The sequence below is a fragment of the Pseudophryne corroboree genome, chromosome 7, assembly GCF_028390025.1.
Source record: "Pseudophryne corroboree isolate aPseCor3 chromosome 7, aPseCor3.hap2, whole genome shotgun sequence".
NCBI classification, from domain to species: domain Eukaryota; kingdom Metazoa; phylum Chordata; class Amphibia; order Anura; family Myobatrachidae; genus Pseudophryne; species Pseudophryne corroboree.
In genome coordinates, this window is record NC_086450.1 from 305,732,670 (window position 1) to 305,745,029 (window position 12,360).

General features: G+C 41.0%; 1 protein-coding gene across 8 annotated transcripts in view; it reads left to right on the plus strand.

Annotated features, from left to right (window-relative positions):
- Positions 1–4,075, plus strand: part of METTL22 (methyltransferase 22, Kin17 lysine) — a 748,727-nt gene extending 744,652 nt beyond the window's left edge. For all 8 annotated transcript variants that reach the window (XM_063934257.1, XM_063934253.1, XM_063934254.1 and 5 more), the window contains one exon: positions 2,301–4,075. In XM_063934257.1, coding sequence (XP_063790327.1) covers positions 2,301–2,336 — 36 coding nt within the window. In that variant the 3' untranslated portion in view covers positions 2,337–4,075. The remainder of the gene's footprint in view (positions 1–2,300) is intronic.
- The last annotated feature ends 8,285 nt before the right edge of the window (positions 4,076–12,360 follow it).

Below are 12,360 nucleotides of genomic sequence, written 5' to 3' on the forward strand. Positions count from 1 at the left end.
GTGATTGGTGTGGCTGGTATGAGTCTTACCCTGGATTCCAAATCCTTTCCTAGTAATGTCAGCTCTTCCGGGCACAGTTTCCCTAACTGAGGTCTGGAGGGGGGGCATAGAGGGAGGAGCCAGTGCACACCAGATATAGTACCTAATCTTTCTTTTAAGAGTGCCCAGTCTCCTGCGGAGCCCGTCTATTCCCCATGGTCCTTACGGAGTACCCAGCATCCACTACGGACTACGAGAAATAGAATTACCGGTGAGTAAATTCTTATTTTAGCAGCCTGAAAAAAACAAACCAAGGAGAAATAACAATGTGTTTCATTTATGTACTTGGGAGGTCAATCCGAGTTGTTCGCTCGTTGCCGATTTTTACAACGGAGATATTAAGGCGAAAATGCGCATGCGCATGGTACGCAGTGCGCATGAGCTAAGTATTTTAGCACAAAACTTAGTAGATTTACTCACGTCCGAACGAAGAATTTCCATCGTTGAAGTGATCGGAGTGTGATTGACAGGAAGTGGGTGTTTCTGGGCAAAAACTGACCATTTTCTGGGAGTGTGCGGAATAACGCAGGCGTGCCAGGATAAAACGCGGGAGTGTCTGGAGAAACGGGGGAGTGGCTGGCCGAACGCAGGGCGTGTTTGTGACGTCAAACCAGGAACGAAACGGGCTGAGCTGATCGCAGTGTAGGAGTAAGTCTCGAGCTACTCAGAAACTGCTAAGAATTTTCTATTCGCAATTCTGCTAATCTTTCGTTCGCAATTCTGCGAAGCTAAGATACACTCCCAGAGGGCGGCAGCCTAGCGTGTGCAACGCTGCTAAAATCTGCTAGCGAGCAAACAACTCGGAATGCAATGACCCCCTTTATACCATGGAGGTAGATATATAGAGTGTGTTCATCTGCCACCTGTGATATTGCTTTCTTTAAGTAAACAGATTCACAACCGCTGTTTCTTAAGCTGTGACATGTGATTATTCAAAACTACATTCACCATAATAAATTATTTTGTATAGCCTGCCACAGTATTATTGCTTGGTATTGGATTAATGACGTTTATGCCTGTAAATTCATCATATTCATTGAATAATGGGATACTAGAGATATATTCATGCTTGAATTTTTAAATATATGGACTGGTATGCAATAGTCCAATTCATGAGTTCGATGATGAGCAAGTGATTTTCTCATGTGTGTAATCCAGTGGTTCCCAAACTTTTCTGAATCACGACGCCCTAGAGTATCGGAATTTTTTTCACGGCACACCTAGGCCTAAAGATTCTTATTCAGAAATTTAGAAAGAAATATTAAATTAAGTAAATTGGCTTTATATGTCATCCCTAGGTTAAATTATGTGGTGTTTGTCCACATAGTTTATGATTAGCAGCCAATAGCACTGGTTGTGCCTATTACATTGACCATAAATAATTTTAATTGGTCCTCAACCACCAATCCAAGGCACCCCTGCAAGTGTCCTGCGGCACCCCAGGGTGTCACAGCACACAGTTTGAGAACCTCTGGTGTAGTCTGAACAAAGCCACAATATTCCAATGGGCAGGGTGCACTTACAGTACTGTTCTTACTGACTACTTGCATATACCATAGTATAATTTTGTTTGCATCGACTAAATTAATGATGAAAAAATATCCAAAGTAGGGACATCTACTGTAGGTGAGATTTGCAGTTAGGCCCTCACCATAAGACTAACTGGCCATACGCGTAAGTCAAAAAGTGCAATGTTGTGCTGAAGTGTGTTGTCAACTTTTTTACCCTAATAATAGTAACCCCACACCCCTTTAGTAGCAAAACAATAAATAAAAATGCAGGTTTTAAATGTTCCAATATGTTACCAAGAAGATCCGTCATATACAAAAATGCTAAATTCTCTTGCTATTGTAGGTTAAAACGTAACAATGCAAAATTCTAATATAAAAAAATGTGAGGTAGTTAAGGTGTAAAAAATTAAGGAACTGAGGGGGATATTTACTTAAGTGTCTATTTTTAGAAGTGGTGATATTTCCCAGAGCAACCGATCAGATTCTAGATATTGTCTTCTAGAAGGTGCTAGATACATGATAAGTAGAATCTGATTGGTTGCTATGGGTAACATCTCCACTTCTAAAAACCTGCACTTTAATTACTATACCCCTAAGCGAGTTTGTGCTTTTTGTTTTATTTCATTTTTTACAATGCAATGTATTTTTTGTCTGGTGACAGTATTTGAACTTAATATACAGTATCATGAGCAGTGAATTGTGATATCGTTTATTAAATCCTATATATAATCTGTTTTTTCTCTTCAATAGGAGCTATGGAAAGTTGTTGCTGCATCCCTTACATGATTATACAATGTATGTTCATAAAGTATTTGGACAAATGTGAATATTTAAAATTGGAATGCAGAAGAACAATCATGCAGTGTTAAGAAGCCAATGAATTGAGAAGGACACAGCAATACATTGCCAGCAAAGGACACCATGATTGACGCCAAAGTATTGGGGATACATTTTTATAGAAATGCAACAGATAGGAAACCAAATGAATCACAGTGGAGCTTATTCTGAGTTGGGAGCAAAGCGAAAAAGAGCTACTGTAATAACAATTTACTGTAATTTAGCGCGACCATGTCACAGCGCAGGTGGGCAGGCTTACAGTGTGCAGGGAGATCTAGATGTGAGAGGGGCGTGTCCAAACTCCAATCTAAATTTCAGTGTAAAAATAAAGTTGTCCAGCATTTGTGGGCTGCATGGGAAAACATGGAAAAATAACTGTATTTGTAATCCTCATTACAGGATGGTTTGTCCACATACAGTTACTTGCTTTGCTGTCAGCTTAGAATCATCACCAGTGTGCACAATGGGATGCGGTTTATTTACCAGCTATCGGGATCCCGGCATTCAGGATCCTGACGCCGGAATCCCGACAGCCGGTGAAATGCCGGTGGTCTGAATCTCGACCAAGGCACGGTATTCCCACTCAGGTGGTGGTCACCGAGGGGGATAAGAATAGTGTGGTGAGCAAAGCTCGCAACCGGGCCCGATGCCTGGGACGCGCTGCAAGCCCACAAGGAGACTCACTGCGTTCCCTGCCGGCATTCCGCCTGTCGGGATCCCGGCGACGGTCTCCTGACAGCCGGGATCCCAACTGGCGGTAAAGCATACCGAACTATGCACAACAAAACAACTGATTTCTGTGCTCCTGACTTCAGCACACCTAGAAGATGCCATTTGAAAAAAAAACTTTCTAATAACTATTTTAAAAATAACAGGATTAAAAGGCAAATAATGTTAATATAGCATGTGCTTACTCTCCTGGAAAGTCCTGGAGACCCCCGATTTTTCAGGTGGCTCTCCTGCATCCAACCCACTTCCTAGTGAAGTGGGCAGGATGGGAAGTGTAGTGACAGGAACAGTGGATCTGTAGGGAGGGGTTGAGGCCAATGTTACGCTATTCAATGAGAATAGCTTCATTTTGGCTCCGCCCCCTGTTCTTAGACCCCCCAATTTAGAGTAGGAAGACCTGGTAAAGGCTGGGGCTTACACACAGTGTAAACAGAGCTTCTCCCGGAGAGGAGGTTCAAAAGTCAGCAAGTATGATTTAGCATTTAGCCATAACACAATTGTAGTTTGCAGGAAGACAATTTTCAGACCTCTTTGTATCAGTTTATTATGCTGCCCAGAATTTTGTTATCACAGTGTGTTCTGCAGTTTTGCATGCAGTTATTGTAAGACAACCAGCTTTACCTACACATGTAGCCAGCTACATCTGTGCCGTGATGCGTACACGTGTGTGCGCATTGCAGCAACAGCTTCTCATGCCCAGGTGCTATCGCACAATACTTTACCTATGGGTCGCAGGTGTGACTGTTCGCACATGAACAGGCACCCGTACCATTATTTGCACCCCGTATGAGACTGGCTACATCTGTATTGGGGTTTTTGGGTAGTTTTGTGCCAAGATAGCATTTTATTGTTTTAACTAGATGTGACATAATATTAAATATTTTGTTTGCAGTGAGGAGTTTAAGGTTCATGTATTGCTGATATTTTCAATTACAGTTGACATTAAACAGTTAATCTAAGTAGCATTCTGTTTATTAGGTATTGTCCCTATTTATTTTCTGATGCAAAATGTGTCGAGTGTTTGTCTCTCTTTACCTGTAACCTACACCTCTTTCTACATCTCACCTCTACTATAGGCATACCTCCCAACTGTCCTGATTACAGTGGGACACTGGCAGGCCACAGTGGCCATAGGTAGGGGGAAGCCTTTGATCACCCGCTGCTCTGCTCCGCAAAGCAGCCAATGATTCCCTAAAAATGCAGAAAAAAGGGCCGAGCCACGAGGCCACGTCCACCCACCCAAGGCCTATGGCTCGCAAGGGTCTCCATCTGACGGATTAAAAGTTGGGATGTATGGTATAGGGTTTTATTAAAGGTACTTTATGTGGCTACTATTACTATTTGTAAAATGCAGTTATACTACTGGCAATCCTAACTCCACATCACTAAATGTATTTGCAGCGTTAGTAAATGAAGACACTTATTAATGAGGAATGTATAACTGCAGTGGAAAGACCAACAGAGTGCAAAGCAAATATATTTGATTGACACGGTCATGCTTATCTAACAACAAAGTGCAGACAGTACAATTTAGCTATAAGCTACAGAAAGCATTTGATTTCTTTAGGTCAGCTTGATGAAGGCTAATATCTGATTAGTTACTATGGTGATAGCAGATGACAGTACATTTATATTTTCACCATGTTATTAACTAACACATTTTTATCATTACATGGTCTGTCTGCGCTGTGCAATCTTTGATACCTTTGCTGATAGCTATAAGTTGGATAGGGGAGTATTACTGCACAAATATAACAGTTCAATTAAAGGTTAATTGTTCCTACTTTACTACATGCTTCTCTCTGCCAGAACTTAGTAATGATTACAGGTGTTGGACAGTGGAAACTTTCATTTACGAACCAAAAAACCTTCAGAACATTAATGGTACTCTCTGTGCACGCCCAGGGGTGGATTTGGATGGAAAACCAGCCTGGGAAATTTCTGGAAGCAATCAAAATGGGGGTGGGTTTTTTTTGTGGAGGCAGGGTCTGTGGAGGGGGTGGGATTCTTCCTTATAGAGCCTGATTCTGAGGTGGATGCAGTTGTGCCCTTCCTTGTGTCTTTATTTGTTCTGCAGTTGCGTCAACAACTTTATGCTAATGTTGCTACAAAGCCCTTTCCTGGGGTACATCCGTGCATCTGGATGTGCAAGGACTGAGATGCCCACTGTCAGTGTCAACAGATGCTGCAATCATGCTTTGTGTGCCTTTTAGCCACCATCGGTTGCACCATTGAAAGTTGCAGCAGTCTTATGCTAGGTGCAGGTCATTCTTATAAATATGCCCTCCAATGTGAGCAATTCAGCGTCTCTATACGCAACCACTTTTTGCATCATACCCATATCACTCCAATAACATGCATTTACTATGCTACATCTTAGTATGATTATCAACCCCCTGTAACCGCCCAGGGGCGCCCAACACATTTTTAATACACTGATTGAAAACTTCACTCCAGTCCAAGAAACGGAAGCCGTTGCTGCCCCCTCCACACATGTGCAGTACGGGTCTGGCGCATGTGCAAACTACTGAACATCGGTACTTTGCAGCATGCACCGCAGATTCTTCAGGATTAGGGCCATAATGTTAAAAGCACAGTGATTTACTTACAGGCTTGTTTACCCCTGATATAACATAGTACACTATCTGCTCCCCCCATTTCTTTTTTGTCTTAGTATATCATTTATCTTGCACATGTGCTGCGGATTTACCTTGGAGGATAAAAAGCACCCTTGTGATGAACTTCATGTTCGTGAGCACAAGTTGCCCTGGAGAGATATATATATATATATATATATATATATATATATATATATATATATATATATGTGTGTGTGTGTGTGTGTGTGTGTGTGTGTGTGTGTGTGTGTGTGTGTGTGTGTGTGTGTGTGTGTGTGTAGGTTAAAGTCCGCGCAAGCACCAAGCAATCCCAGGTGTTTGAAATCATTTATATATATATATATATATATATATATATATATATATATATATATATATATATATATATATATATCACAGTGGGTTCTGCACTCTCATCAATTAAAAGTCAACAGCTGGGTGCTCCCAATGGACTTAACATATGCTAGTCCACAAATATAGATGAGGTTCCACAGGAGGTGGGGGGCTCTCACACAATTATCTGTTGGATAGCCAAACAGGAAGGATCATCACTGAGGAACACAGAAGAGATCTAAAAAAGGACCCCAACTTGGGACCATAAAACTTCTTCTGTAAAAGCTGGGACCTCTAATCCAATTGATAATATGGGAAAGGCTTAAAGGGACTTGAATAGGAATATAAGCCAGCCGTATGGTCCATGGTGACACTATTCAACACGGGCTGATCAATTTAATTGCAGTGGCCCCACAGAAGAGACCTTAGGGGCTCCACACTGTACTATAACTGTTTGAGTCATAAACTTGATAAAAGAAGTTTAGAAATAGTCACAACTCCTAACTACAACCCAGAGTGATAACCACATGGAAAAAACCACATAGCATTCCAAAAACCCATGAACATTGATTGTTTTGCTATACCCCTGATGAAGTCTTGAATGACAAAACACGTTGGGTGTTGTACGGATTGATCACTCAGATCCAGAAATGAAAGAAAACAACTGATTTTTAATATACACTGTTTATTTAGTAATTTTATACAATATCATATATGTATCTCTACATGTTTTTTAATAAATATGTTAATATCTTGTAAATATTAATCTTGGTTGTACTCAACAAATTACTTACCATGGTATTTGGACTAAATATAAGATCAAAATTTAAATTTAAGACCTTTTTTGACTGTGAAAAGAATTATCCCATAGAAAGCCATAAGAATAGGCGCCCCCAAAGAAACCATTTCTATATGTATGTATGTATGTATGTATGTATGTATGTATGTATGTATGTATGTATGTATGTATATATATATATATATATATATATATATATATATATATATATATCACAGCGGGTTCTGCACTCTTATCAATTAAAAGTCAACAGCTGGGTGCTCCCAATGTACTTAACATATGCTAGTCAACAAATATAGATGAGGTTCCACAGCAGGTGGAGGACTCTCACACAGTTAAATTTCAAACATTTTTAATTTTTATGTTTCGAAAGTCAGTTCAATATGCCATCAGTCAATGTTTCGATCCAACATATGGATCTTTCTCAAGACTGGCTTTTATACAAAAGAATATTAAGTGATACCTTGTATGTGCTCATCAATATAAGAACTTGCAGCATGTGCATGTCGTGCAAGATGTATGCACACCTGGAGCTACCGGCCCAGTGTGATTACATCTGCACGAGGTGTGTGGGAACTGTTGCCCTGGAAGCCCAGGTAACTGATCTAGAGCAAACCGTTACGCGACTGAGGGAGATTCACAATCTCGAGCGTAGTTTAGACAGAACGGTGGAGGAGTTGCGGGAGGGGTCACTGGTAGAAGAGGATGATGATCAGGTAGCCAGTTGGGTCACAGTTAGAAGGAAGAAAAAGAGGGGGAGGCTCGACATCTCCGAACTATCAAACCCGAACAAATTTGCCCGATTGGACGAGGAATCGGAGGATGATAGTGAAGAAATGACGGTGCCGGAGGAGACTGCTCCCTCTAGCATCCAGAGGAGCGGTCCCTCTGGCGCGGTTGGGATAAAAGATAGAGAGGTACCTAGTCAGATGGTGGTGGTAGGGGATTCTATCATCAGGAAGGCAGATAGGGCAATCTGCTACCGGGACCGTGATCGCCGTACAGTCTGTTGTCTCCCGGGTGCTCGGGTACGGCACATCGCGGACCGGGTAGATAGATTGTTGGGAGGGGCTGGGAAAGACCCGGCGGTCTTGGTGCACGTTGGCACCAATGACAAAGTTAGCGGAAGGTGGGATGTCCTTAAGAAAGACTATAGGGACTTAGGAAAGAAACTGAAGGCAAGGACATCTAAGGTAATATTCTCGGAATTATTACCCGTGCCACGCGCTAGTCCAGGGAGGCAGAGGGAGATTAGGGAGGTAAATGTGTGGCTTAGGGATTGGTGCAGGAAAGATGGGTTTGTGTTCCTGGAACACTGGGCGGACTTCTCAGTCAGGCGCCATCTCTTTTGTCGTGACGGATTGCACCTGAATGAGGAGGGGGCAGCGGTCCTGGGGGGAAGGATGGTTAGAAGGTTGGAGGAGATTTTAAACTAGGAGCCTGGTGGGAGGGTTTAGCTAGAAACTACAGGTCATGCAGTGAGAATAGTGGGGATGGCGGTAGTAAACAAAATGGGGGAGAAGTTGGGGGGAGGGTAAGAGCAGGCGGTAAGGTTACTAACATGGGTACTAAAAGGGATTTTACCAAAGCACTAACCAATGACGATTACAGGTCATCATTGCTACATAAGGTGAAAGATGTCCCTAACGCAAGGGAAAATACTTATCTTAGTTGTATGTATGTAAACGCCAGAAGCATTACTGGTAAAAAGGGTGAACTAGAAATACTTGCAGCAAGCAAACAGTATGATATTATAGGCATTACTGAAACTTGGTGGGATGAATCTCATGATTGGACAGTCAATCTGGAGGGCTATACACTGTTTAGGAGAGACAGACTAAATAAAAAGGGTGGAGGGGTGTGTCTTTACGTAAAGCCGTTTTTAAAACCGGATATACGGGAAGATACTGTCTGTCGAGACATTAAGGGTAGAAATTGCATGCGGGGAAAAAGGAATAAAAAAGTTAGTATTGGGTGTATGCTATAGGCCGCCTGGTATCAATGCATCTGATGAGGAATTGTTACTAAAGCAAATTGAAAGAGCAGCAGGAGTAGGAGACATAGTAGTGATGGGAGATTTTAACTATCCAGAGATAAACTGGAAAAACGATTCATGTGATACTGCTAGGGAAAATATGTTTTTAAAACACACTTAATGATAACTACTTAGTCCAACTAATTGAGGAACCAACTAGGTACAATGCAATCTTAGACCTGGTAATAACAAACAATGGGGATTTGATATCAGGTATTATAGTAGGGGAACCCATAGGAAACAGCGACCACAATATGGTCACATTCAATATCAGTTTCCATAAACAGCCCTATACTGGCTCAACTAGGACTCTAAACTTTAGCAAAGCAAATTTTGAAAAGATGAGGGTATTTTTCAGGGATATTGAATGGGAAGGTTTGTTTTTAGGAAAAAATACTACGGAGAAATGGGAGGTACTAAAATTCCTGCTAGCTAAAAATACACTCAAATTTATTCCTATGAGTAGCAAAAGAAGGAATAAAAATCATAAACCGATGTGGCTTAATAAAAAGATTAAGGAACTTATGGGCAAGAAAAAGCGAGCATTTAAAAAATACAAATCTGACGGGGAAGCAGAGTCATTTCAGCACTATAAGGAATGTAACAAAATTTGCAAAAAGGAAATAAGAGCGGCTAAAGTAGAAACTGAAAAACTAGTAGCAAAGGAAAGCAAAGCGAATCCCAAAAAAATCTTTAAATACATTAATAGCAAGAGATTAAAGAAGGAGAGTATAGGCTCTTTAAAAGACAAGTTGGGAGTCTTAAGCAAAAATGATAATGACATAGCAGACACACTAAATGAGTTTTTTCCAACAGTATTCACTAGAGAGGACCCATTTCAGGGACTGACACACAATCTCAATAATGAGAATATCCCACTGATAGGTACTTATTTAAGCGAGGAAGTAGTCTGTGACCGATTAAAACATTTAAAGATTAATAAATCACCAGGGCCCGATGGTATTCACCCAAGGGTTCTAATGGAGCTTCACTCTGAACTGGCAAAACCGCTATCTTTGATCTTTAAGGATTCAGTTATATCAGGTATGGTTCCCAAAGACTGGCGTATAGCGGAAGTAGTGCCTATATTCAAAAAGGGAAGTAAAGCTGAACCAGGTAATTATAGACCAGTTAGTCTTACATCTATAGTGGGGAAAGTATTGGAAGGTATTCTAAGAGATAGTATTCAGAAGTTCCTTGAAGTCAATAAGGTCATTAAAAGGAATCAACATGGGTTTATGAAGGACAGATCCTGTCAAACCAACTTACTTGGCTTTTATGAAACAGTAAGCGCAAACCTAGATCAGGGTAAAGACGTGGATGTAATCTTTTTAAGACTTTGCCAAAGCGTTCGATACTGTACCACACATGAGACTTATCTACAAGCTACAAGAATCAGGGCTAGGAAGCACAATATGCACTTGGGTCAAAAACTGGTTAGATAATAGGGAGCAGCACGTTGTGGTTAATGGATCTTTTTCAACTTGGACTGAAGTGCTAAGTGGTGTGCCGCAAGGCTCAGTATTAGGACCGCTATTGTTCAATATTTTCATTAACGACCTAACAGAAGGTCTAGAGCATGGTGTAAATTTTTGCAGATGATACCAAATTGTGTAAGGCTATAAATAGAGGAGGATGCAGAGTCTCTTCAGAACGACTTAGTTAAATTAGAAGCATGGGCAGCCAAATGGAGAATGCGCTTCAACACAGACAAGTGTAAGGTAATGCACTGTAGTAACAAGAACAAAAATTACACCTACCTACTAAATGGGGTAAAATTAGGGGATTCTGTACTGGAAAAGGACTTGGGTGTCCTCATAGATAGCAAGCTAAGCAGTAGTACCCAAAGTAGGACTGCAGCAAAGAAGGCTAATAAGATATTAGCATGCATAAAACGTGGTATTGATGCTAGGGACGAGAGTATTATACTCCCGTTATATAAATCACTAGTGAGGCCACACCTTGAATACTGTGTACAATTCTGGGCACCGTACTACAAAAAGGATATCCTGGAGCTTGAAAAGGTACAGAGGAGGGCGACCAAACTAATTAAGGGCATGGAGACGATGGAATACAAGGAAAGGCTTAAAAGACTAGGTTGTTTACATTGGAAAAGCGGAGACTAAGTGGGGATATGATCAACATCTACAAATATATAAGGGGACAATACACAGAGCTTGCGCGGGACCTGTTTTTGGTTAGATCAACACAGAGGACCCGTGGACACTCGCTCAGGTTAGAGGAGAGGAGATTCCGCACAATACGGCGTAAAGGCTTTTTCACGGTAAGGACAATACGTGTTTGGAATTCCCTGCCCGAGTGAGTTGTAATGGCGGAATCTGTCAACACCTTTAAGAATGGGTTAGATAAATTCCTAATGGATAAGGATATCCAGGGGTATGGTGCATAGTCATGCATTATAGTTACTATAAATAGGGATAAAATGCAATGGCTGACAGCAGCATCAGTCAGAAATTTTAGTCAAATCATCATGCATAGGAGACCACAAATAGGTTGAACTCGATGGACAATTGTCTTTTTTCAACCTCAGATACTATGTTACTATGTTTAACTTCTGTAAGGAAACAAAACACCTAAAACACTCTAAGCCTCCCAGGCCCTTTGACCGGAGTTACAAAAATCAATATACTCATAACAGAAAGCCAAAATCCAAGAACCAAGTGCACATGGAAAATGTAACAACGTCCATCAGTGTAGCCCCAAAGAATATAGTCCATAAGGTACACTTACAATATATATTATCCAACCAGGCAGGCATCACTGCCATTCTCAGGAGGGAAAAGGCTAAGCAATAGGTTATAATCAGACATACACCAACAGATTAAAGTAATAGGAAAGAGGACATATGGGAATGATAAACAAAAAATGCTACAATATGCATACTTGATCAAGCAGTATGGATAGCCTAGGATACCAACACAAAATCCGCTAAAAGGATACAAAATGAACGATTCCTGTAAAAAAAGCACATCTTAACCCCAGGAAATCTATATCCAAATTCCACTCTAGGGACAAAAGAGGAAAATACTTACTTCAAATAACCATATAAAAGCGGAGCCATCATGGGATCCACAACCAATTTCTTAAGGCATAAACTAGAAGGAATACATTTAAGACAGAATAAAGGGTCTGTATACCCAAACAGTGCCATAAATATATCAGACCTTCCAGCCAAAAAACACATGTACTCACTTCCGGCAGCTGTATCAGAGACATCCTGCTGAGTGGCTGAGGATCAAATGTCTCAAGGCCGGTATTACATAGGCCAATAACCGGAAGTAGATGCAAAACGGAAACGGACTTCAGTATAATAATATAAGGTAAATAATACTATTAAACCCAGTGAGTTATACAAAATGCCGTCCACCACTGCCCGTTTTTACATCGTATAACCGTCAGGTGTGCTAAACCATAGCCAACAAACGTGTAAACACTACC